General features: G+C 39.8%; 2 protein-coding genes across 5 annotated transcripts; one reads left to right on the top strand and one right to left on the bottom strand.

The window, feature by feature from the left end:
* Positions 1-39: 39 nt before the first annotated feature.
* On the top strand, positions 40-27242 carry LOC148419117 (transforming acidic coiled-coil-containing protein 1-like). Of its 3 annotated transcripts, none has more exons than XM_088424318.1 (14): positions 40-91; positions 15019-15125; positions 17718-19086; positions 20561-20596; positions 20830-20887; positions 21299-21491; positions 21575-21633; positions 22990-23103; positions 23181-23257; positions 23328-23371; positions 23516-23679; positions 23760-23866; positions 24625-24745; positions 25183-27242. In XM_088424318.1, the coding sequence occupies exons 1-14, from the start codon at positions 72-74 to the stop codon at positions 25246-25248; spliced, it is 2535 nt and encodes an 844-aa protein (XP_088280444.1). In that variant the 5' UTR covers positions 40-71; the 3' UTR covers positions 25249-27242. The 3 variants fall into 3 exon arrangements, with proteins under 3 accessions (XP_088280444.1, XP_088280442.1, XP_088280443.1); XM_088424316.1 differs by lacking the exon at positions 40-91 and adding an exon at positions 13283-13641; XM_088424317.1 differs by lacking the exons at positions 40-91; positions 20561-20596 and adding an exon at positions 13284-13641.
* aggf1 (angiogenic factor with G-patch and FHA domains 1) lies at positions 5036-10691 on the bottom strand. 2 transcript variants are annotated; one of them, XM_088422340.1, is made up of 16 exons: positions 10602-10691; positions 10453-10517; positions 10082-10273; positions 9875-9974; positions 9384-9610; positions 9144-9275; positions 8815-8988; positions 7812-8253; positions 7522-7624; positions 7377-7428; positions 7207-7308; positions 6652-6817; positions 6477-6556; positions 6279-6406; positions 6105-6204; positions 5036-5594 (listed from the first exon to the last, which is right to left on the bottom strand). In XM_088422340.1, the coding sequence occupies exons 3-16, from the start codon at positions 10265-10267 to the stop codon at positions 5346-5348; spliced, it is 2241 nt and encodes a 746-aa protein (XP_088278466.1). In that variant the 5' UTR covers positions 10268-10273; positions 10453-10517; positions 10602-10691; the 3' UTR covers positions 5036-5345. The 2 variants fall into 2 exon arrangements, with proteins under 2 accessions (XP_088278466.1, XP_088278464.1); XM_088422338.1 differs by having other exon boundaries at positions 10453-10677.
* Positions 27243-27742: the final 500 nt, after the last annotated feature.

A 27742-nucleotide genomic window follows, 5' to 3' on the forward strand; every position in this document is an offset into this window, starting at 1 on the left:
TCGGCTCAACTCTGACGGAAGCTCGCACGAGGACTTACTTCTTCTTCCGAGACTTGACAACCTCTCAACCGATGTGCTCTGACAAACCCAGGTAGGACCTACTCACTAGCACTCACTGACGTCCACTCGACTTGGGAACAGAATGACTTCTGGTCCTGATGTGATGACTTTTTGCCATCAGCACTAATGACTTTCCGAATGCGGGCTTTGCTTTTCTCTTTTCGCACAAAGCTTCTTTTCATTCGGCTAGAATTCCCCCGACTAGTTAAGCCAGCTGTAATTCGGCTGACTGCACTGTCAGGTAACTACAGACAGACACACAAGTGACTGGTGCACCTTCCAGCTCGGCGTGTGTAAACAGGATGCTCTTCTGGCACACGCATGCAGATTGTTGAATGAACAGGCTAACTGTGACTGTATCATGTGGGCGAGACTGCCTTTGAGGTTTGGGGAGGTTTTTCTGGGAGGATGAGGTCACCGGGGAGACACACCCTGAAGCTCGGACACACTCGCTTACTCACAGCAGCAACAGCCAAAAAAAAAAAAAAAAGATATCAAGTTTTCCACAGTAGCCATGCGTATAGGCAAACAAGAATGTTTGTTTTGAATGCTGCATTCATGCATGACATGGCCAGCGGATTTGATAGTTTTGTGCCTTAAGGTTGCCAGGAAAAACTTCCGTTGAGCTTTGTTAGGAATAAAGACAAGTTCTCACTGGAATGGAGCTGGAATGAGAAATGTTTCCTCTCAGTACCCAAAAAAAAAGCTTGGGAAAATGTGACCTTTAAGGGGCTGGAAACCCTACGCCCTCCTCTTCACTTCCTCTCCACGTCACATAAGTGCATTCAAGTGTTGAATTATTCTGTAAATTTGAGTCGGTAGACCGGCGGTGTCAAACATTAAAAAAAATGAGCGGAACGACTTGCTGATCGCTTCAGTGACACAAAGTGGAATGTCACATTAGCATTAGCATCTAGTGTTGTTGCGCTACTGCTAACGTGAGGGAAAATCTTTCGATTGCCCAAAAGAGATGCTCAATGGGCCATTAGCATACATTTGGTTTTGGTCCATGTTGTATTACTAATAATCAGTATTGTATTTTTCTTGACTCTTTTGACTTCTTCTTTGCACTTCACTATACTCCTTGAAAAAAAATAATTTTGATTGGGGTCAGCTGCAAAAGGCTCACGACCCAAGTGAGGATAAGTTGCACAAAAAAATTAAAGAATAATAATATCGCAACTGTCATCGTAGTCAGCTTCATAGTACATCTTTTAGGATGCTCAAAAATATTATGCATACAGTAGTTTGAAATTCTGGTACAAGAAACGTGCATAACGTAAACTAAAGAAACAAGATGCAATATTATTCATTACATTTTTTGATGCTTGAAATATTAATTAAATGAAGACCTTACATATTCATTTGAGTAGCTTTTAAATAAGAAAACAAAAAGGAATTCATTAACTTTAAATTTATTTTTGATATGTCATTAAATGATTTTTCATTAGTAGTACGTACACATTTAGAATGTTTACGTTTTTCATATAAATTCAAGATTTTTGTTTAAGTCTTACTTTCTTTTCGTTTTCCATTCAAAAGTGTCTTGTATTCAATGGATAATCATTTGATCTTGTGGATTAATATTTATAATAATAATGCTTGTAATCTGCCTCATTTAAATTGAGAAAATGTAAGGGGATTCTGTTCTTATGCTGTATATTTTTTTACATTTGGTTTTGCTTAGACAGCAGAAATCTGGCCCCGCCCTCTTCTATTTGTAGACTTTTGTCATTGTGTTGTGAGTAGACGCTGCTGACTATGCTTTGCCATGCTTTTTTTTTTTCTCTCATATTGTTACGACAAACTGACTATGGTTCATGTAAACAATCCAAAATCCAAACTGCGCATTCTTTTTCAGTTTGAATTGGACCATCCTTGATCTGATGTGGAAATGGACATAGAAAATTTGATGATGATGATGTCATTCCAGAATGTGCTCATATGAGCCCCGTGTTTGCCTGGGGCAATCTAAACCTCATAGTAAACAGAAGGCGATTGTTAACATTGTTCGAGTTCATAATTTTGACCCAGTAGAACTAAATGCATATCGGTGAACTCGTGAGCAAATCAGATTTTTTTTTCTTTTTCCTTAAACTTTCTTTTAAAGAAAAGGAATTGTTGCTTCTTGCCCATTTGTATAAAAATACAGGAAGTGAAATCACAACATAGGTCACTGGTGGAAACATATGGGGATATTGTAAGATTACAATTTATTGAAAATATTTTTTCAGCCAAGCGCCCCCTAACCAGTGCAAAACATTGGATGAAAAAAAAGACTTTAAATAGAGTGCTATGCCATCATCTGCCCAAAAAAAATCATCATAATGTCAATGTGCATGTAAAACACAGCAAAATTAAGGCACGCAATGTTATGCAAAGGAATTACTACATGACAAAATATAGTGATCAGTTGCTTCATGTTTCAGTTAATTTGATCTTAATTTGAAAACAAACTTATACTGTTCCTGTCACAGCGATTAAAAGCATGGCATTAGATTTGCTGATACCGGGAGAAAATCTCATGCACTCCCTGAAGTGCATTCACATACCCCCATCTGAGAAACACTCATATAGATTCATTCAATCCCGAAGACATATTTTTACGTTTCTTTTTCTTGTTTTTTAAGAAACCAGGCATTCTATCCCCAGTACATATCTACCTTTTCTTTTTAAAAATATTCAAGTGTTATGCTAAAAGAGGCTCTAAAAATGGCCGGTACCAAATGAGTAAAAACAAGAAAAAACAAAAATGCCAGTTCTAAATACTAGATCGTGTAACGAGCTTGGTTCTAGCTGCGTCACTGATTACAATATGAATCTGTATAAAACATGTTTTGCAAAGGAGTCACTGCAACACAATTTAACAATCATAACTTAATGTCCCAATTGATTTGCTCTTAATTTAAAAAGAAAGATGTTCTCTTCCTGCCATGGCATTTAAGCATTAAATTAGATTAGTTAATAGCTGCAGAAACCTTGTTAAAATTGTACATAGCCCATGGGGTACACGTACTCTCATTTGATAAGCACTGCTCTAGATGAGCTTGTTAACCTTGTTTGTGTTTATTGATTTTTTAAAAAATCAATATTTCTCAGTAGTGGCACCAGGCTAATCATTGCAGCGCACCTTGATGACATCCATTAACGTACCTCTGTTATCTGAAGACACTTGTTTACTTTGTGTCACATAACACTGCCCCTTGTCTGCCTGGGTGTGTCAATTTGACGCTATGTGTGGTATGAGAGGGGACGACCCCGGTTTTTCGAGATGACCTATGAGCTGTGGCGTCCTCAAAGGCCTCCTTTTTTTCCCCGCATTTTATATGTTTCAAAACGCTTGTGAGGCACCATATAAGTAAGGCATACTGATTTTTCCACCCACACTTAACTCATTCACTACCATTGACGGAAATAGTCGTCACAGATCCATTTTTACTCGGCCATTTCAGTTTTTACTGGACCAGCAGTGAATGTGCAAATGAAAAAAAAAGATTCTCTGTTCTCCGTTAGACATGGCAAGTTGCATCAGGAAGTCAGACATTCTTCCTTTGAGAAGTGTCAAGTGAATCCGTCTTACAGCAGGGATTGCGCAACAGCATCCGGGATCTGGATCAGCATTCTCCACCAACAATAGAGGAGACTTAATAGAGGAGCCTTATTGTCTTGGAAAACTGAAGAAGTCTGAAAGTCTGAAACTGGTCAATCCAGATCCAACAGAAAAACAAGAATTCCCTTTTAATCTTGTGAGTCACATCAAGGCCGTCATGCCACTCCGGCCGTGACTCCGCCCATGTTGAACACCAAGATGACAAGCTGATTGTTTATTTACTGTGCATATGACTGAGATGAGGGAGGAGACTCCGGGAAGGCAATTGTTTAAGGAAAGGAGGGAGGGACGAAGGGAGGGAGCAAGTCACCTGTCAAGTGTCAGAATTCCGAGAAGCACCCAAGTCGGGACGAACGGAAACGGCGTCCATGTTGCTTGAGCGGCAACCAGAACAAAATGGGCGGCACAGTAAGTCAGAAGAAGAGCATCGGGGGAGCCGGCAGCGGGAGTCACACTAACAATGTCATGTGAGTCCGTTCACTCGCCTTATTGACGCTTCTTTACTCTTTCACCGCCATTGACGAGTATACGGTTACGTTTTTGTTTTTTTTAACCAGGTTGAGCGTTTATTGCTACGCCACTGAAAATTTCAATCTTGAAAACAACTTTAATGACACACGATTACCAGTAGATGACATCAAAGGCACATTTTGGATGAAAGAACAATATCTTGTTGGTCTTAAATAGGGCACTTTCGATATGGTGTTTTTGAGGCCAATTTTGATTTTGGGCTGATAAAAAAAAACAACGAATGGCAACTTGATATAATAAATGAAATGGCAGGTTTCCTCATAATGTATTTTATATGCAGAGATTCACTATTCATAGACTGGCGTTACCGATTCCATACAAATAGCAGAAAAAAACCTGTTTGGTTCACAGAATTTAGTGTGGCACATTTAATGTATAACTTATCCTTGTCAGGTTTGTTACTAATTGGGGTCTTGTTTAAGTAATGTATGCTTAATTTTATACTGTCTTTTTTTTTTTTTTTTTTTAACAAGCACTTTTGTTACGGTTGTGTATAGCAGACTTCTTTGTCATTTTCCTTGCATTGCTCACCTAAAGATCGCTTTTTTAAAGGCTAAATTACTGCTTTATTTTGAAAGACAAGTACACAGAATGAGTCACATTTCATGATAAATATTTAAGGATACAAGATTTGTGCACTGTACTGTACGGTTTATTGTGAGTTTTCTTGGCACCAATTCAAGTTTTTCTTTTTCCTTTCTCCAAACCTGGCTTGCCAAAACATTGCTCAGTGTTATCTGGTGAGACTCAACAAGAGCGCAAAGACAGCCAATACATAGTCATGAATCACACTCGACCAACAACAAAATCATAAATTGAAACAAACACAAGCAATCAAGGTTCTTGCATGTTTTATGTGCAACTTAAAAAAGAAAGCAAAACATTCCATCGCTATTTCTAATAATATACATTGTCACTCATGTTTAGGTCATGTGCTGGACTTGTGTAGCAATCATTTCAAAAGCGTTACACATTTGAACATCTCTATTGTTGTCTCCTCGAAGTAAGATCTCAGCGCGAGAAAGGAGCTAGCTCAGTGTGTCAATATTTGCTTGGAGCGATTCAAGCCGACCCCACAGGCATTGGAGCTGCTTGGTCCCACACACTTCTTCAGATACACGTATTCCAAAAGTGCCCGCTCCGATTAACTTTGGGTCTCGGGATCAAGGCCAGTTTGAAGGTCCGCGGCCTCAGGTTCCGCTTTGACCCAGGCTTTGGGGGACGCGCACTGCGTTTTGGACGCCGGCGTGTCCCCCTGGCACGAGTCGGCAAATCTCTCTCGAGCTTTCTCCCAATTCTTCTGGGATTTGGTTCTGGTCAGCGAAGCGTCGTCTAGAGACATGGTGCCGCAAGCTCCCAGACCTGACTGGGCTTTCCGGATTTGGAGCTGAATCTGAAGGGCAATTGAAGAAAAAAAAGAAGCAAACATTTCATTTATACGATAATACTGATCTTGTTAGTGTTGCACCAGAAAGCATGAATTGTTTTACATTATGTTTATTAGTTTCATGTTGCGTGCAACCCTAATTCTGCTCATTCAGAAATGCTCTTTTTTGCCTTTCAGAATAAGATCATAAACAGGAAGTGATATTGCTGACTAAGCATTATTGACACCATTTGTTAGCCTACTCTACTTTTGATTATTCTAACTATTTATCCCAAGTTTTGTATTGCTTTCGTGTCCATTTTTGGAAGTGCACCTCTAAACTGAACCACTTAAATTGAAATTACTCCTATCACCCTCCAGATACTTGCTTTGGACTGAGGACAGGATTGGTTTTTGCTCCATTCAACCATTTAATGTCAAAATGGAATGGCTGAATAGAATTGCACATAACTTTGTATCAACCATAGAAGTAATTAGCAGATTTGATTTGTATTATTTTTTTTTAGAAAATCTCACCGGATCCTTCATCCCTGTTCCCTCTTTGCCCAATCCTTCTCCCTTCTTCCAGCCCATCTTTTCCAGCATCTTCCGTCCTTTATTGACCTCGCTGATTTCCCTTTGAGAGCACAAAATACAAAATTAGTCGGGAAGACTTTCCAAAAAAAAGACAGACGGCAATTATCGACTTACACATTAACAGAAGCAGGGGCATCATCTTGTTGGAAAAGCCCCTCGCTGCCCACAGTCTGGCGCCGAGACTCGGCTCGGTCCTTGTACTTTGGGTTTTTCAGGGCTTTGCCTTCTTCAAATTCATTACTCTGTCCAAGGGAAAATTAGTTTACATGGTGTACAGTCAGAATGGTCAAATCCGTACACCATCAGCCATACCTGGAGGCCATATTTGGCTTTCATTGATTTGAGCTCCTTCTGCCTCAGCGCTTCTTTATCCTCTTTGGTGAGAGTTGGCCCTATTTAAATTGCAGCGATTAGAAGAAATCTACAGGCATTATGGCGGATGACAAAGTGGGTGGTTTGAAGGGGGGTAACTAAATATAGAGCTCACCCGCCGCCTCCTCTTTCTTGTGCTTGCTGAGGTGAGCCATCACCTGGCCCGGCTCACAGCCATCACAGGTGTCTGTCCCTGCGTGGATATGGAAGGACAGCACCGTGTCTCCCATCTTCACCTCGTCGCCGTGTGTCAGCGGGTGCGGCTCGCACTTGGTTTTGGGCTGTGGACAAAAGAGAACATGTCCATCGCTGCCGCCATTTGAAATGATCCAGACCCACCGGCCATCCTGAGAGCCAGCCTATTTATTTGTGTCCATTGAAGTGGACATTTTTTTCCCCTCTATATCTTTTTACTCATTTGAGTTATCCTACTAAGACCTATGTCCCAATGCAGAGCTTAACTTAGTAAAGTGATAGCCTTGTGTATGCGCTTTATCACCATCTAGAGGCATCTATAAGCAATTACGAGTTACAAGTACTTGTGGTCTTTTACTCTTCGTTGCTGGACTTAATCTCTATCCTGCAATGTTTATTATTGGAAGTATTTCTGGAGAAAAACACATTCCGTGAAAATCTGTGATGAAGCAACTGTGGCAGGGGAACACCGCACCTGTAAGATTCTGTTGCCGTTGATAACCGTTCCGTTCTGGCTTCCCTGATCCACAATCATGTAGCTCTGCTGCTGCTGGTCAAAGTACACCTCGGCATGGAACTAGAACCAATTAAACATTTGTCAAACATAACTTCCATTACTTCAACCAGTGACACAAATGCCAGAACCTTGCTAACTCCCATTTCTGCTATCCGAATTGCATGGTCCATTTCTTTCTCTCTGTAATAGACAGCAAATATTCATATTAGTTTTTACAAGGTGCACAGCCGCATGCGATGGTCATTTCCCCCGTGTCGATAAGACAGAACATACCTGCCAATGGTGGCTGCCGAGTCTGCTGTGATGATAAACAAGGTGCCAACCTGCAGCACCGGAGATCGGACCACGGTGACTCTCACGCAGGGCGGCCAGAATTCTGTAGCAATAACACAATGAAACATCAAGTTCTGCATTAGAACTGTTGAATGGTTGAAATGGCATTACTAAATTGGTATGAACAGTGTGGGTCCAACTGAAAGGGTTCAAGACCTCCCCGACGAGGTCTGAGTGTTTCCTGAAACTGGACTTGAAGGTACTTTGGAGCAAATTGTTGGCAAGCTCACCTGCCCGACACTGAGTCTCCATCTCGGACTCGGGGCTGTGGTTGCAAGGAGAGCCCCGCGAAGGCGACGCAGAGGGCGGAGACTCCCAAGGCTCCTTCTCAGACTCGGTGAGCTCGCCTTCCTCCGCCTCGCTGTTGCCCCCGGCGCCATCGCTCCGACTTTGCGAGCTCCGCTCCTTCTTGCGCGAGGCCGACTTGGATCGCTTCTTTTTCTTCTTTGATCTTCTCTTCTCGTCGTGGCTCGAACTACGTTTGTGCTTTTTTCTCTTGGAGGAAGATTTGTCCCTTTCCCTATCCCTATCCCGGTCCCTGTCCCCCCGCCGTCTGGAGTCCCGGTCTCGTGTTTCGGGACTACGGGATCGCCGCCTGGTTTTTCGGGAGTCTGTAGTGCGCTTTGAATGATGTTCGTCTTCCTCAGACTTGATCTCATCATATGCAAAGTCCTGCCGTCAGACATTTAGCAATTAGCATGTCTAATGATGCTACCTGGTCAGGGCGACGGCTGGCTTTGGAGATCCCAAGTGATTTGACACAATGTTTCGAGTAAAATCAGTCTCAGCCTTCAAAAGGCACTTCACTACAGGCCGATTATGAGAAGTTTTTCTTGATTCACTGGATATTTGTTTCCTTCCCAGCTCCACAGTGAAACTTTGGGGAAATGTATGTGTGACTGTTGTAATATTAGGTTTTGGGATAAAGCGGATTTTTAAAACGTGTTACAAGAATTATGAAGCTAATGTTGGTGATTAAAACCTTGTACCTCTGTGGCAAGCAGCGTTCCAGTTTGAGAAAATCCTCATATTAGCCAACGATTTAGTCAGTTCGTGGATCTGGGTCGGAGGAATAGTCTTTTAGTCAGCTAGCCTTACATTTTAACAGACTGGGGAAGGCAGCATGCAATTTGAGGACTGAGACTAAATGTAAATAGTTTGTGATGGTCGCTCTAAAGCCAGCAGTCACCGAGCAATGAATGCGCCCAAATGACAGACCTGTCTGCCACTTACCTTATCACTGTAATGTAAGGATTTCTTTTTCTTGAACCATCTACTTTTCTTTTCATCTTGGTCACCGGTCTGCACAGCAGACACATCAACTTTGGAATGAAACTGGTAGCGTCCACTTTCCGCATCGTAGTAGTAGTAGATGCCCGTGCTGGAATCGTAGTACAGCTGGCTGACCTGGAGTGAGAGCCATACATGTAAAAATGAGTCTGTGTCAGCGTCCCTGGATTTTCAGTGGAGGTCACCACTCTCAATTTAACATGTCTCATAGAGCCAGAAATCTCCACTTGAACCAAATATTTTAAATGTAGACATAGCTAATGTTTACTAACCGAGTCATAGTAGAAGCCGGTGCTGTGGTCATAGTACATGCCAGATGTCTCGTCGAAGACAAAACCAGTCTGTGTCATAGCCTCCTCAGCGGTAGCTCTTAACATGTCCGCAATGGATGCTGCATCGCCTTCCTGAAAGACACAGAATGTACATGCAAAAAAAAAAAAAAAAAAAAGCGTGTTAACTCTATTAGAATTGTTTCATATGAAAAATCTGTTAGTTAAATTGAGTGCACTCACTTGAGGAACACAAACGTCTGCTGTTGTGACTGCACTGCTATCAGGTTGAGCAGACACATCTGCTGCCGCTGCCGCGTCCGCTACCGTGCCAGCCTCCTCCACAGTGGCAACCTCTGCCGAGTCACATCCATCAGTTGCATCTACCGCTTGAGTGGCCCCTTGATTTTCCTGAGAGTCCGCAGCCTTGGTGTTCTGATATTGTCCGCCATAATAGTAGTTATAATAGTCTGGAAAACAAGAGAACACCATCAGAGAGTATTTGCTAGCTATTATTGTTCAATTACAAGGCTCAAAATGTGCAATGCTTTTTCTTTTTCTTGTCATTCAAATTGATGTAGCTTTGTCCATTTTTGAGATAGCACTAATTAGAATTAGAATATTCAGATGCCTTAATTTTCATTTTCAGAAACATAGGTCTGATTTTGTGAAAACGCATCACACATACTGTACATCAAGCCTTGAATTACTATTTGGCTAAAAACATAGAATACCCGTTTCAGTCCAAACATATTCTTCGGTCTGAGTTTCAGCGTGAACTTTGTCTTTGATTTTTTTCTTCCAATCGTGAATCTCTGCACTCAATTGATCCACCTGAAAATCAATAGTTGTAAAAAAAAAAATTGTGCTAATTTATTCCTGCCAGTGTCCATGCAAACTGAGTTTTGATTATCATGAGACTGCATATAGACAGTTCGGACCTGTTTTCTCAAATCTTCGTTGTAGCTCTCGGTGTTCCTCTGCAGTCTCTCGGAATGACTCAGTTGCTTCTGCAACTTGGCCAACTCAGCTTTGCACTCCTTCAGCTCTTCTTTCAACGACTCCACCTGAAGACGGAGCTCGGCTACTTCACACCCGTTGGTTTTCTCTCCTTCGTCGTACTCCATTCTCGGCTGTAACAGAATTAAAATGTGCATCGTGCACGTGAACCAAAAAAAAAAAAACGCTCGCGAAAAATGAATGAAAGGTGGATCGATTACACTGCATATATCGCCGTGACACAATTCTATAAGGAAAAAGTACACAATACTGTCGACATCGTTTGCATTATGTGCTAATTGCGTTGTCTTACCGCCTTCGTCGTTTTCGCCGCGCCTTACACCGTGAATTTCCAAACACCACGGCACATGACCCAACCTGAAAGTTGAACATAAATATCGTGTAACTACCCTGCATTCCAAACAGAGCCGAGTACATGTTTGATTACAATTAGACAGTTACAATGAAAACCGTGAAGATGTTGACAGACAACGCTGTACGCGACCGCCATTAACTAACAAGAACTAACACCACCCACCACCGGAAACTATTTTTCTTCGTGGTCGGCAGACTTCCGTTTCCGTCCGCTGATGTATACTACAAGAGCATCATCGCCACCTGTCGAGCAAATTTATTACTCTAAATTTTATAACCTTACGGATACGTAATTTTATTTTCCTAAAAGTTTCTGAAATTTAACGAGTTTAAGACGTGTGCTGCCTTATACATTATCATATTACGAGGATAATAGACGCCTCGCAAAATCGAATCAGACGCACATAATACTTGTGGTAATGTTAATCTTTTACCACTGGAGGTCACTGTGGTAAACCATCTGTGTTTTTCCACTGGCAAACTAGCATTTTTATTTCGAATACGCTGTGTAGCATGTTAAAACAGACAAAAAAATCACCTAAAGCAGAAATTGGTCTTTTATAGCTTGAGAAGTTTTAATTTATTAATTTTACTTTCTAGTAAGATACAGTACTACCTCAGTTGTTTATTACACATTACACAATTTGACAAATGTACTGTATTCTCCATCTTGCCTAGACACTGCTCAAATGTTTTGCTCATTATATATATATTGGCCTGTTGGGTCAAGCTTTTCCAAGTTGGTACTACGTATTTATGTGTAAATGTTTTTGATATGCGTGAAAAATGTGACAGATGCATTCTTGTCTTCATAAAGTGAAATACGTACAGTACTGTACTTTTATGGAGGAAATGCTATAGGCCAATATTGATGCATTGTGTACATTTGCTTTAGAGTTAGTGTTTGGGTTATTGTGACAAGAATGCTTAAGGATGCAACCCAAAACGTGACCTATTCATATACATAACATTTGTTACAATTTCTTTCTTTTTTCAGTCAGCGTTCAAGTTGTTTCAATTAAAGAAAAATTGACATCATAGAAAAGGCCAGATTGTTTTTCGCTCTGACTGCTGAGACTCTCTCCTGAAAATTTCAGTGCGTGGGTTCCTCCCACATTATCACAATTTGAAATATGAGCCTTGAGTTGTGCGCAGATCTTTGTGCAGCTCCAGACTCTTGGCAGATCTCATCTGGCTCCAGCAACACAGCATTCAAGGTCCTTTATCCAGAGGCACACAGTTTCCTTACGCTACCTCCTAATGTTTATCGATGCCATTTTTAGACAAGGCAAACACAGCTGAGGAAACTCTCCTGTTATGACTATCCCAGTCACAAATGAGAAACTATGAAGTTACAAATAGGTGTTAACTTTCCTGTTTAAGTGTTTTTTTTTGGGTGCAAGACAGTCATTGCAGCCACCAGACGATCGCCTCAAAACAATCTGCATGCCTCTGCACTACAGTAAACAAAGTCAAACTCCACCCTTTGTGCTGCAATGTGGAAACTCTACATAAGCCACGTGTGCTTCAGCTCACAGCTGGAAACTTGTGTGCGTTGCCATACGTGGCTAAATTTTTCCTGACTGTTTATAACCTTGTGTAGTTATGTAAACCTTATGTAATACATACTGTACTTTATTGTCATGACAAAGATTTAAAACACTGCAGATTAACTGTGGACTTGTAGTCACAGTAAATGTAATTTTGGTCTCTATATATCAAAAACTAATGGCAATATTTATTTTAAGCTGGTAATTCAGAAAATAAATACAACTTTACATCTCTGTGATACCCCTGACAACGCTAAATCCAATGTTGATTTCATAAAATGATTAGTAAAGTAAGATATCGGATGTCACTCAAAATCCTTTCTGGAATGCAACTAAATTGCTGATTTCTTCAAATTTGAGTAAACGGAAGGCTGGAGCTGCCAAAGTGGATTTTTGACTGGCAAATTCAATTATTTACGATTACATTTGATTGTATTTAAACAAATTTGAATTTATTTTCAAATACATTTGAACATTATTGCAAATATATTTGAATGAACATATAAACTAAATGCAAAAAAAAAAAACATTGCATTTTTTTTCCCATAATGCAACAAAGAATTTTTCCTCGGAAAATCAGTCAAATTTGACAAATCGATTCACATTGTTGCCATTTGTGAAAGTTACAACTCAACAAAGTGGTGACGAATCTAACTCTTCGAATGTTGGCAGCTGTGGCATCAGCATATGAAAAAGTTAAGAAACGTTTCATCTGAGGTGCTGCTAAATATTTTGCCCTTTTATCTTACGTGTAATGTCTTGAATAAGGCTTTTTATTCAAACATGTGCATGGAAGATGATGGCTCGTTGTCACAAAAAAAAGGTTACAAACTAACCTAATCCAGTCAAGTGGATTCATTGCAGTGATGCTAAACTGGTAGCTCCAGTCTGTCACAAGACATCAAAGCTTAACTGTTAAACCGCTTGGGGGGGGGTTGCAAAAACTGTTTTTAGGTGCAGCCCCACATTCCAAACCGAGTGAGGAACCCCTGCTCCAACGCTCCTCCTCCCTCTTGTTTGTTTTCCGACTCCCTCCTCCTCCTGCTTCAGAGAAACTGCAAACTGATGGGTTGTACCATTTCACAACCACGGGGCAACACATGGAGCTCAGTAAAGAAAAGCTACATCTCGATATGCGCTACATGCTTTGAGCTTCCCCCGCCCGTGTTTTGACTCAGTGGAACAGGCTGATGTGCAAGCTGGAGGAGGAAAGAAAGTGAGCAGTGAGGGAACCAGCTGATCAGAGAGACAGAGACAGATTCAAGAGGTGGACTCCCAGTTCGTTAAAAAAAATGGTTCGCCCATCATTGATGACCCTTGTGATGGAAAAAAATCTTCAAAGGATGACGAAAGAGCAAGTTGAAATTTGCAAAGCCAAAGGGATCGTTGCCAAGTGAGCGAATCGACGCCTATTATTCAGTCGACATCCGCGTTGGGGAAAGAGAAGAGATGTCTTGGTTGTCACCTGTGTCATGGGCCAAATGGACGTGGACGGCAGTGCGAGGAGCGGAGGAGGACGGGGGGCATCAGCAAGAGGAGGAGGGGGAGAATGATGAAGAGAGATCGCAAGGTTGCAGGCAAGTGTTCTTTTTGGACACTTGAGACAGGGAGGGATGTGCGTTGACACGTGCGTGCTGCATGTCAGATGCATTTCTGGCGTGGCTGTGGTTTGATTTGAGCACAATGTTTGTGCTACGGAAGCAACGCTTCACATACAAACATGACTCACGCTTTGGGCGTTGTGGAATGGATTTATTTTTTTATCTCCATTTTACATGAAAACAAGTGCAGTGCGTGTCTATTGTGGGAAAAAGCCACAGCATCTTCACGTGGACCAGTTATTATGACAAAAATGTCTATACAATGTGACGGTAATCATCAAAAACTGTCAAGTTGATAAATAAAAGCTTTGCGGTGATTGTGGTGACAGGAAGATACTAGGTCAGGCCATTTCCTCTTTCTGTCTATGTTTCCTGCTATGTATTATACTCTCTGAAACATTGTACTTGTGTACAAAGTGCAATGTTTTGTCGCTGAGAGGTAGGATTTTTTTCTTAGGGCTGCACAATACTTTATATCGCAAAAATGCCGTCATCGCGATAATGACAGGTGCAAGCCGTGCAATAATTTTTAAATGGAGTTTTACACATTTGTCTGATTTTGAACAATAGGTAAACAGTATCTAGGGGTTAGACTAACACTAAATAACATTTTTAAAATAGATAAAACAATCATAAAGTATTATAATTACTTAAACACAATACATTGGGCATGTTGTTTAATTCAAAAACATTTTTATTATGCAATGAAAAATGAATTTCTTGAGGTAAATGTTAAATATCACAATAATCTTGATATATATAACAAAATCAGACATCCCAATCACGTGTGTCTCCCCCCCATTATCATGCATCCATATTTTGTAGCATTGAAAGTTTTAGAACTTGGAAACATCAACAGTATCTACATGTTTTTGGCCTTTGAAAAGTGTCCAAGTGTCGACCTAGAATTACAATAATTAGCCATATATTAGAGGCAGGCCTGATCTTTAGAGGTTGTGACATCGGCAAAGATGAAAGAGCACATGAAGATTTAAGCTTGTCTGGGGTTTGCCAAGAGGCAGCAGAAGCGTTGCAGATGTTGTGGGCAATTAATTCATAGTTTCAAGGCATTTGGACATTAAATTATCAGGTTTTTGGATGAGGAACTAAAGCAGAATGTATTTATGAAAAATACTATGATGTTAAGTTTTTGTCATAAAGGGAAACATGGGAGCTAAGCTTGTGACTTGGCTTGATAAATCGAGAAAAAAATTCAGATTATTGTTTTGTTGTTGCATAAAAGTGCTGTTCACAATGTGTGCGATTGTCTTACTTTTTGGTCGTTTTTGTCAGCATGGAATGATTTTAAAGTAATTTCCTTGTTTCTGTTTCTCCCCCGTCTGGCTACATTAGCTCTGACTCAGACGGTCATTTTGACACTCCCGAGGCAGCGACTCCTGTGCGGGGCCCACCGGTCATCCCAGCGGAGCTGGAAAGTGACATCGTTGGCAACCAAATAGGTGAGAGAACCAACAGGCCAGGAGTGGTCAATTATGGAACCGCATGCCTGTAGAAGTACTCCAATCCCCTCCTTGAGGTCACCCGAGAAACCCACCCAGTTTCTGTAAATGTTCAACATCATACATTGTCATAATCATTTTTTTTTTTTTTACACAGTGTGCAAATCCATACAAGGTAGATAAAGTTTCGTGTAATTGGATCCACATGCAGCTGGGCTGGGTCAGGAATGTACCTGCCTACTTACATTCCAGTTCCATAAAGGATTTACCTTTCACCTGCCTGTATTTGTCCCCCAATTTACCCTGTGCAGTAGCTGTTTGGTGCATGGCAAGGATTTTTATATTTCAGAGTTGGATATTTATTGGCAGAAGTGTTGTCCCTTTAACGTGAAGCGCTAAGGGGCAGAGCCTGTGACAGAGTGTGGGAATAGCCGTTGCTCTGGAATTCGACAGGTTCAACAAAAGCTTTAGTTCTCCCTGTTTTGTGTTGGTCACTGAAGGGGGTAGGGCGGAGGGGATTGGGGGCTCCCGGCCACAGTTTTCCTTTTAAGCAGCTGCAGAAAGTACTTTCAATAATACATTCATGTTTTATGTTTAGTATGATTATGTTTTTGAGGAATCCGGCTAAACAGCATTTCTCTACAGGAATACATTGGCAAAGCTCAGACAGTGAGGAGAGTAAGTCAGGAGAGAATTACCTAATGAGTCAATAATCTCCACCTACATCACACGTGTTTGTGTTTTCATTGAGTTGACCGCAGCTAAAGCATTTCAGCAAGTCTTTGTCATATTGGTGACTATATTTGTCTGTGGCTGTGCAAAGTTTCCATTACAGTGTCCTTGTCAGTCCAAAATGATTATTGTTTATTCTTTTTTTTTTAATACTGTACAACATTACATTAATCATACACTGAATGTTGATTTTAATAGCTGTAAATTAGAAAGATGCATCTTGTCATTTTTCAATATTATAGTTTATACATTTTTAATTCATTCAACGCCAGGGATGCATTTTCACGTTTTTTTTAAGAGTCCAGACATTCAATCCCCGATACTTAAGTACAGATTTAATACTTTAGTATCTGGAAATTGATGTCCTTTATGTACTTAAGTATCGATTTAATACTTAAGTATCCGGGATTTAATGTCCAGACTCTTAAAAAAAAAAAGGGAAAATACGTCACTGGAATTGAATGAGTTAATACAGCAAGACATAAAACATGTAAAATTCCATGAAAAAAATTGGGTGACTTTTTTAAATGCTCTGTTTTGATTGACACTTGTCGAATTATTGTATAAATGAAATCATTAAAATAAAATTTAAAAAAGAAGTGGTTACTGCTAGCAGTAAATTGGAATTAAAACAGTTTCTAACTAATTTAGGACAGGTCATTTTCTGACCCTATCAAATAAATAAATAAAGGTAAAAAAAATATAGTCTTTGGGACTGAATTAGTTAATTATGTTTTGTTTTCTCCCCAGAGGTTTTATATTTGACGAAATTGCAACATGTCCGTGTCCCCGTGAGTGATCGTAACATGTGTCTTGATGTGAAATGCAAAAATTATGCTGGCAAACCGATGAATAGAAGTCAAAGTAACCCAGCAGGCTGTTGTCTCCTAGCAACATAATATTATACATGGCCACCATGGCAGGCACACTGAAATATGTGGACGTGCTTCTTTGGAGTCCAAGACTTCATCCAAGCCATCGCTGTCTCTCACTTTGTTGTTTGTTCTATGATGTTCTTATTAATTATCACCCATGCAGTTGATTTTAATGGCTTAGCCCTCATCTAATAGCAAGCCATTACCATAGCAACAGCCGCAAATGGAAAAGTCAGCAGCCTAGTGACTTGGCTTTGGAGAACCAATCAGATAACGTGCATCTGAGATCTGATCTGATTGGAGGAAGTAGCGTGTGCAGCAGTTTACATAATAATGTCCTGAATATTGTCACCTTTCTAAAATAATGGTTTTATTCATTTGTTTTATTAAATAGTAATCTTATTTCCAGGGCAAAAATTGTATGATGTGTTTAACCATTGATATAGGTGATTGTATTATTTTTAAGGGGGAAGTCAACCCAAAACATTTCTTGACAAACATATGTTCCATTCACCCTCACCAGTCTAAATTCAAAATACTAATTAATATTGTATTTACGAAATTTTAATTAAGTCGCAAAATCCTATTTGTATCGGGGCGGGCCTTTTGTCATATGATGTCATCTGAAAATGACATCACAGTTGCTCGGGGATCAGTTACAACCAATCACGGCTCACCTGTTTTCTTGGTGAGTTCATGTGAGCTATGATTGGTTGTTACCTGAGCCTAGAGTAATTGTGATGTCATTTTTCAGTCCACGGCAAACACTATTAATTCATTCAGAGCCATCTATATGAAAATAGATCAACTTTCCTTTTCCTAATATTTGGGGAAAAACTGTGATTTAGAACTTGGAATTCAATTGTAAAGACGTATAAATACGTCTTTGGGATTGAATGACTTAATCAGAATGTCGTTAGTGTAAAGAAACTTTCTTGGTTGCTTTCCCTTTTAACAAGGTGACAGTATATTTGTTCTTTTCCAGATGCGGATCAGGACGAGCAACTGATGGTCACAGCTCCAATCGGGGATCACGAAAATTTGCTCTTCCACAACATGGGTCAAGATGAACCAGCCGTTCCCACTCAAGATCCCCTGGAAATGAACAGCAAACACCTAGAAGCACAACAAACCGATTGTCTGTCTAATCCAGTGGACTACGGACGAGTTCTTGAGTCGACTCCGGAAACGGTCAAATGCCCAGTTCCGTGGCCAGAACCCCCCGGAGAAGAGATGCTGGTTCCAGAAGTGATGGAACATACAGTTCCATCACCAAACGCACCTCAAGAAAAGACATTCGATCCTGATGTGACGAAATGCACCGTTCCATCCCCGGAGCCACCCCAAGATACAGTCCCCGCCTTGGTCAAAGAACCACATTTGGACCTTGCTCCATCTTCATCTCCTGCTCCTGTAACCAACTTAATCCAAAGCACCGAAGCTGTTCCGGAGCCTCTTGTTGATTCAGAACCACAATATAGCAGTGTGACCAAAAAATCTGAATCCTTCTCCAAAAAGAAACTCCACAAATCTAAACCTCCATCCTTGTCAATAAAGGAGGCACCAAGGGAGCAGGCGCAATCAAACGAGGAAGAAGAAGTTGCTGTTCCCAAAGCCTCCTACAAATTTGACCCTGACCAGATCGACGATAATTTCAACCCTTTCACTAGTGGCGGATCCAAAATCCAGAACTCTCCACCACCATGCGGTTCGATAACATTCCCCAGACCTGAGCCACTTGGGAGCTCCCTGATTGAGGACAATGCAGCAGCAGCAGCAGAAGAATCCAAATTGGAGGACAAACCTATGAAGCTGGATTTTGGTCTTGATGAGGGGGCAGTCAGCAAAGCACCTCCAAAGAAACTAGGATGTAGAAAAACAAGCAGCAAACTCAAAAAGCCAACCAAGCCCAAAATATCTGAGACTCCCTGCGAACCAGCACCAGAACCTGCAGCGTCAGAACCGGTTTCTGTGGAAGCACCAGAGACTGATGCGCAAAGTTCCGACACCGCTGCGCCTCTAAACCTGGATGATGTTCCCATTCCAAGTAAAGGAACTTACAATTTTGACCCCAATCAGTGGGACGACCCCAACTTTAATCCTTTTGGGATCAACAGCACTTTGAGCAATTCTCCAGTGCTCCCCAAAGGCTCGTACACTTTCGACCCGGACAAGTTTGACGATTCCGTGGACCCTTTCAAGCCCTCCAACGCTTTGAGCAATGAAGATTCGTCCACTTGTTCCACTCAGTCTGAAAGCAAAGCAAAGGATGGAAGCAAACAGAAAGCAGAGCCTCCGGCGAGCGAGAAGAAAGTTCGGCACATTCCCAAAAAAAGCAAAGAGAGGACGGACCAGTAAGTGTGCTGCTTAAAATAAAGTCAACACATACATTTTCATCATTTGTTCTATGCACCTCCAAGGGTCTAAAAACAGCATTTTGATTAATATTCCGTTGCTGGAATGTGAACTAAGCAGCAAAATCCATCCGACGCCGGCCACTTTGAGAGCCTCACCGATACAGGGTGTATTTGTGGCCGCTGCCAATTTTTACTTAATAATCTACCAATTCATTGAAATATTTATAATGAACACAATAGCATTTGTTTCTTCCCAATGCATTTCAGTAGGCGTCAATTATATGCAAAGTTGCTATATTCATTGCCTGGCCTGGTACCTATTCCCCTCAGATAGCAGGCGTCAATATTTAATATATTGTATAAAAATCTCTTATTCAGTTCAAAAAATGCATTGCATCATGACATTAATGGTTATAAGGGTATTCATCTGTGCCATACTGTATGTGTTTGTTAGTAGTAGCTGAATGGGTCATATTTCACACATATACAGTATTCATAATTTATTTGCACTCTGTATTTTATTATGTTAAATAAACTGACTTTTAGATTGTGTAGTGACTTCCAGGTCCATTTTTTGCGCAACTTCCATGCTTTGCTAACCTCATCATTGCTTGTAAAAAGTATTTTTTTTAAATCACAGGTCCACAAAATTGACACCCAAAAAGTTGATACAGTAGTTACGGTATAGATTTGTGTCATAAACAATTAAACCAGTGTTACATGCAAATATTTGTGGAAGGTTAGAGTACAGACTGCCAAAGTTGAAGTATTATTTTTCAGAGATTAATTAAAATCTTATAAATTATTAAAAAAAATTACTCCTATGACTCACTTCTATTTACTTCCTGTAGCAGGTGAACTTTGCTATCTTAGCAACCAAGAAAAAAAAAATTCTGCCCTAGAAAAAATAGCCGCCCAATAAGATTGATATAAACGAGTAGCTTTTGCTGCTTAATTCATTATCCACAAACGCGATATAAATCAAAATGTCAATTTTAGTCAGGCACACACAGAACATGTTCTTGTTGACTGGTTGGACTCCTGTATTGCCACAAATCTTGCTCTATAAATGTAATAAGTCCAACAGAACCATAGGAAACCTCATAAATTGAGCTCCATTGATTTCCCTTCCAATGGAAATGTATTGTTGTTGACATGGCCTGGTGCGAGGGTTACATAGCAGATAATGCTTTGAAAACATGCCATACACTTAGCGCTGCATAGTGGTCATTGGTGCAATTCCTCAAGCAGTTTATATTTAGGCCGTACCAAGTGTTTGTAGCTGCGGTTGTTAGGAAGCGCCGGCCGAGCTTTTGCACGCAGCATGTTTTGCTTATTTACCATGCCAAGATAAAGCCCTTCGGTCATTCTTTTTCTCTACTGATTCCAATCACCATCCCTCATCCTTCTGTCTCCCTTCTGTTGCGCAACCACTAAATCTCCACTTTCCATCCACTTCTGTCGGCCTCAGGACATCTGAACAAGCCAAGTTTCTCTGTTTTCTGTTGTAAGTACGATCGCTATCAATGAGCGCTTTCTTTTTAAGCATGCTGGCGGCCTCTTGAAATAATCATCATCATTGCTGTGACCATAAAAGCACGTGAGGCAACTAAATCACCGTGTGCATGAGCAATTTCCCACATCTCAAAAAGCATCTTTGGTTAAATTTAGGTCTCAAAGAGTTCTACTCCAAACATCAAAATATTCATTATTTTCGTACGTGCTGCTTTTGTTTCATAGGAATCCCTGTAAAGCTGAGAAACATGACGAGAGCCAAATGCAGGACGTGTGCAAGCAGGTAATTTGATCACTCGTCAGTGTATGTCTCAGCTGAACTGTTTCAACAACAATGTGCATTATTTAGCAGCTGTCACATTTCTAAACACACCAACATGCACTCCGTATACCATAGGTGTCAATCTGCAGCCCTCGAGGGCTTGCATATTTTCCATGTTTTGCAAATGAGTCATTATAACACAATCTGGCAATAAGTTGCTTCATGTTCCAATTAGTTTGCTTTTTATTTGAAAGTTAAACATGCAATTAGATTCTCCGATATCTGAAGAAAACCTGTTAAGTCTCACAAACCCTCTGTAGTACCTTCAAGTACCCCCAGGGGGGGGTGCTCACACACCTATTTGAGAATTGCTGGATTCTATTTGTATAATATCAACAAGTTTAAATCATAATTTGTCTCCTCTGTGCTCAGGAGGAGAATGAGGTGGTGGTTCACTCCCCAGAGATCTCACAGCGGGTTCACCACGCCACTGATGAGGAGAAGCTGGCGTCCACAGCCATTATGGGCCAGACAAACCAGGATGAGCACCAGCAGAAGGGAGAGGCTGAATGTAGTACAACATTCGGCAAAAACCTGCCGGTTGATGATATATCTATCACAGATGGTATGTTGACAAGATTTCCTATTATTTAGTTTAATTACCACGGGTACAAAATGTGAAAATGTGTGTTCCGTTTCCATTCGTAGCTCCTGAGACTGTGGAGCACGAAGATAAGGAGGACACATGCATCGTGAAGAATGACATAGTAAGTGAACTGTATTCATCCTTTCGACATAAGTTTGTCTCAAATAGAACTCCTAGTTAGATATTTCACGTTTTATGCTGGTAACATTTTTTTTTTTTTTCCATTTCAGTGTTTGCTTAAGAAAAGTACGCTCGCACACAGACTATGAAAATATTTGAATATGTGAATCAATGCAAATTTGAACACTATTAACACAAAAATATCCCGGGGCATTGTTATGTAATATGAACATGAAGTGCTTTTGCCACAGTCACAGGTAATTAAGACCTTTCATACTCAAAAAGTCATTTGACTTGCGCAGAAAGAAAGACAAAAAAACGTGAGCCATAAAAACCTTTTTGACATATAAAGTGAGGATAACGCTGCATAGAAAAAAAAATATATATTTTTTAAGGTAATTCTCTTGATCGATAAAATCAAAGGGCCTATGTAATTTTTCGCTTGCGCCTGTGGGAGTTTTAGGGGCATTACGGTAAATGCAACAATACACACTTCTCCTCTGGTTGTCCGTAGCTATAACAGACATGGCGACCTCGAGAGGAGCGCTACCTCCCAAGTGATAACTAGACCTACGAGTGTATTTAAAACAAACTGTTGGTGATTAAGAACACATTTAATTGCCAATTTTTAAAATCATAACAATTTAACACATTCATTTTAATGAAAAACGTTTTGAATCTTATATTTGTCACTTTAAAGCCAAAAATAAATGATCCACCTGCAATCACATAAAAATGTAAACCAAAAAGGCTATCTGTTTTGTCCAGGGGCAGAGCTATACATGGTGGCTTTTTGGCCACCTGCACACCTTGGGGGAATTTTTATTCATTTTTAGTTATAACCTTTTATTTCCAAACATTGGTTAGGGGGTACGTGACAGGGGGAAAACAAATTACTGGGGGTTCAATACTGAAAAAGGTTAAATTACTGCTCTAAAACATATTTAGTTTGAATACAATTTTTAACTGGGGTAAATGATTCCTTGTAATTTTGTTTTATAGTCCGGATGATTGCAATATTAATGTATAATGTAGAGAAATGATAAAAAAAATTGATATTGAAGGGATTTTAAAACTCTAAAATCTAACATCTTAATTGTATTTTGACGATACAAGAGCACCATAATCTCACAAACTACAATAATTTAAATATAGACTAAGTCTTAATTACTTCATTAATACAGCCAAAAGATGGAGCCACAAGTTGCAGAACCCTCACAGTATTCCTATCTAAACATTTTTCACGTACTTATAAATGACTGTGTGTATGCGCTACAAAAAAGAGCAATGTTTAGAGTCCTTTGAATGAAAATGACCTAGAAAGAAGTCACACTCACGTTGTCCAATTTTTTTACAGTGCGAGACTCTAACAATGTGCAGCAGTGACACAGACGCCGAGGCCCCGCCCCAAGACAAACTTTCCTTGACGGAAATTGACAAGGCCGCAGTGCTGACCCTCATCAGAGAGGAGGTACATCACTCCCATCTGAGTCACTCACTCAGCACGAAATCACGCACATCATCTCCTTCTTTCTCGCTGCCCGCCAGATCATCACAAAGGAGATTGAAGTGAATGAGTGGAAGACAAAGTATGAAGAGAGCAGAGCTGAGGTTTTAGAGATGAGGTACAAAGCACAAATGCAGGCAAATGTCGAAAAAATGACTTACACTGCTCACGCTGTATTCTGGTGTCAGGAAAATTGTGGCCGAGTACGAAAAGACAGTCGCCCAGATGATTGGTGAGTCACTGCCACCTAGTGGTTGCTTATTAATATTGCTTTTGCCAGCATGGCAGATCCAGTAAGTGTGCCTCACGACTCAATGATGTCACCATTGTCGTCAACTAAACTATACAGTCAACAACATCATCGTCTTTGTTATAGAGGATGAACGGGAGCAGAAGACGCTGTCCTGTAGCAAATCCGTCAGACAGCTCACGATGGAAAGGGACCAGGCGTTGGCGGACCTCAATTCTGTCGAGCGCTCCTTCGCTGACCTCTTCAGGAGGTACGAAAACATGAAGGGGGTCCTGGAGGGTTTCAAGAAGGTCAGTATCGCTTGGAATGTCACGATATGTTGAGTGGGGCACCCCTGAATCACCACGTCCCCTCGTAAATGTGTGTCCAGAACGAGGAGGTTCTGAAGAAATGTGCCCAGGATTACCTGACGCGCATCAAACAGGAAGAGCAGCGCTACCAAACTCTTAAAGTGCACGCGGAGGAGAAACTGGATCGGTGAGATTCATGTTTAAGAGTTTTGCCTGACCCGCTCTGGCAAAATGCTCCACATGTCGGCGGATAAAGATTTGGACAAAATAACAGTTTTTACATTTCAACCAAAATATGTTCAAATTGTAGTCATAGTGTATGAAACTGAAAGATTAATGGACGATGTGCATTGTAGCTAACATGTTTTAATTTGACTACAGTAGTTAGCAGTAACGTTCCGGCAACGCTGTCTACACATAAGCCAGACATCCAACATCATTTCACAAATATTACCCGCTCTTGCAAAGTGGTCTGCACGTCGGCGGATAAAGTCGGACACACATTTAGATTGCATGGACAAAAATATAGATTTTGAGATTTCTCACAAAAATACCAATGCCAAAGACGTCTTTTTCCCCTTTTTTTTTTTTCTCCCAGAGTGCAGGCATTCAATCCCAGGTTTGACATTAAATAAATTAATCAACTAATTAATTACTTTCGTAATTGATCAGTTTGACCTAAAGTAATTGATTACTTTAGTATTTTGATTATTAAATAATTGATTACTTTAGTACTTAATTGCCCAAAGGAAGCGAGTGTAGAATTAGAACATGTGAAGAACTCAATTGATACATGAGAACCTTTTGTCAGAGCTGGTCCCATTTATGGTCCCAAAATTTTGATGCTAATTAGGAACCATAGGTGGCTATTTGCCAATTCATTCCTTACATTTGTACTGCTGTGCAAATCTTTTATTCTTGTACTTCTTGTACGTGCTGCGACAGGGCCAATGAGGAAATAGCGCAGGTGCGTTCCAAGGCCAACGCGGAGGGCGTGGCACTAAACGCCAGCCTGAGGAAGGAACAGATGAAGGTGGACTCGCTTGAAAGAGCTGTCCTCCAGAAGGTACGCAACAGAAAATCCTTGCCTCTCAGTTTGTGAGCAAATAAATGGTGCATTTGTTAACCCTTGTTATTTTGAAAATGAGTCAGCAGAATTTTCTTAATGCTCAGCAATCGTGTCATGTGCTTATAAAGTATATATATTGTAATATTAGTTACATTCAACCCCAAACCTATACTGGAATTCTTAATAAGCTATTAAAATTAATATTTACATATTTGATGCAATTAGCATGGAAGGACTATTTTTTTTCTTTTCTTTTTTTCTCGTGGCATTGACTGGAAATAATACCAGTGATAAATGACGTTTTCACTCATGTTCATTTGAAACGCTATAAAAATGATACATTAGTTTACCACAAGGGGGCAGCATTTAATTTTGTGACCACAACCATGCATTCATATGAAAAACTACGGTAACTTTTTTTTTTTTGTCTACAGAATCAGGAGATTGAGGAGCTAACGAAGATCTGCGATGAGCTGATTGCTAAATTGGGAACGGAATAAGTCGTCTTTCTCTTGAGTGGCCGCACCAAATACTCTATGCGCACATCAACATACTTTTAAATATCAGGAGTGAATATTGTACATGCTTGCATACCTCATACTGAAATATTCAACTTGGGCAGTGTTCAAGCACAAAAGTCAGTGTGACAATATGGAAGGGTATGTTAGTCACATTTTATTGACTTTTATGGGGAAAAAAAGTTTTATCGCTACAGTGTTATTGATGTATGAAGGACACGTTCCCTTCACAACATAGTTTTGACAGTGAGTGCCGGGATTTATAGTTTCTTGCTGTTTGCACATTCAAGGTGATCATTTTAAATTTCCCAATTTTTAAACAAATTCATACGGAGCTCCAGGTCGGTCTCAATTAATTACATCATTAAAAAATTAAGTTTAGTAATTGAATTAAAAAAGGAACGCATTCACTACCATGACAGCGATCGGTGGCAAAGATACATTTTTACTGGGTTGGCAGTGAACCAGTTAAAAACTCATTCAATGCATTCAATGTTTTGATTTATCCACGGCTAGACGAGTACCTCATTCAATCCTAAACATGTAATGTATTTATAAGATTATAGACATTCAGTTCCAGGTACTTCTTTATACTATTCAAAATTCACTATTAAAATATAAGGCTATATAAACAATCCATTCTTTTAAGTAATTAAGGACCAGAGTAATCATTACTTTAGGAACTAAAGTAATCTATTTAAATCAGTATTGACAAATTAAGTAATATATTAACATTTATTAAAAACAATTAAGTAATAACCTATATTAGTTAATTAAGCAAAAATTGGAATATCAGGTAATTAAGTAATACATTTTTCAGTTACTCATAAAAGATTAGTTAAGTTAAATACACAAAGTAATTGTTTACCTTATAACCTCATTGCCTAATGCATTACTTTAGTACTTTAATTCCTAAAGTAATGGATTTCTTGAGTATTTAATTGCTTCCTTTAGTACCAGCCATCTTAGACCCTCCTTAGCCTTAAAAAAATAAATATATGTGTACCTGTGATTGAATGTCTAGACTTTTCAAAAAAAAAAAAACCATGAAAATATGTCGTTGGGATGAATCGAGGTAAAAAAAAAAAAAATCTTTTTTAGCCATCAATAGTAGTGAATTTGTTGATTTTTTTTTCCTTTATTAAATTCAGTTACAGCTCTAGAATTAAAAAATCGGATTATTTGATTTGTTAAAACTCAGATCAAATATTTCATTATGGGAAAATGTCAAAAAAGACAAAAATTAGGGCTTTGAGAACCAATTTTTTGTGTATTAAATTAAATTTTATTGGGATGCATATATAATTCACAGCAATTTACATATTACCTTTTTTTTAATGTATCAATTAATGTGATGTAATGCACTGTGTGTATTTACAAGATTGGCATAGTGACATGAGTTTTCTGCCGCTGACATTTGTGGGATCATTTCAAAAGGAAGAGCACTCGAGGGAATTGAATCATGCATTTTGGTCATGCACGCTCTTTCACGCTTGTTTGGAAACACAAGCAGAATTTTCCTAACCACGTGCCATGTTTGACAAAATGTTGTCGCCATCGTGTTTTCCACATTTTGATCTATCATCCAAATATGGTGTGCCTTTATTTGTGTCTGTTTTGTAAATAGAGAAAAACGTGTTTCCGTAAGGCGGTGGTCTCTCGCGGCCAAAAGTGAACGTGTCTCGCGTCCTTCCCATCGTGCGATTGCGCCAAAATGTGAGCCGTGTTCCATCATTGATGACATTCTCAGGTTTGAACCGGAGGAAAATGGAAGACTCATTACAGCACAATCCATTGCCAAAAATAATGACATTCTGTTGCGGTGGACTTGTATTTGTTTTCAACTGAAAAATCCAGCATGTACATTTTATACTTCATGAAAGGACTTCATATTTGTATATGGAATTCATACTACAGTACTGTATACTCAAATCGATGGTATATTTTGTGCATTCTGAAATAAATGTTTGCTGTTATGAGTTCAGCCTTTCCAGTTCTGTTGTGGCTCCAAAAAATAAGAGACCTCTGAACTTTAGCCTGGATAACAATCAGACAAAAAAAGCAATTCATCCTCAATGCAGTATGTATGGAAAGACTTATCTACGTTTGCACAGGTTGATTGATGATGTTTCTAGCAATTATTCTGTCCTTTCAACTGTGACAGGGTACAGTAAATTGGCCTTACTTGAACAATTTTGTTTTCTTCCAGTCAGTCAGCAAAGGCTCATTTGTTACATCTAGGAGAACCCACAGAGATGAATGTATGGTGTTGGGTGTGTCATTTTTGCTCAGCTGCGTAAGTAGGCCTGTTCAATATTTTCAATTGCAAATCCCTAGCCAACAACCCAGGCTAAACTAACCGCTCAAACGAGATAGTAACTTCTATTATATTTTGTTGATACCCAGGGGCGGAGCTATATGATGGCCTGGGCCTCTTGTCACTTCATGGCCAGTCCCACACTGAGAAGAAAATGTT

This window comes from Hippichthys cyanospilos, chromosome 9 (genome assembly GCF_059441005.1).
Source record: "Hippichthys cyanospilos isolate Australia breed blue-spotted pipefish chromosome 9, RoL_Hcya_1.0, whole genome shotgun sequence".
Classification (NCBI taxonomy): Eukaryota; Metazoa; Chordata; class Actinopteri; order Syngnathiformes; family Syngnathidae; genus Hippichthys; species Hippichthys cyanospilos.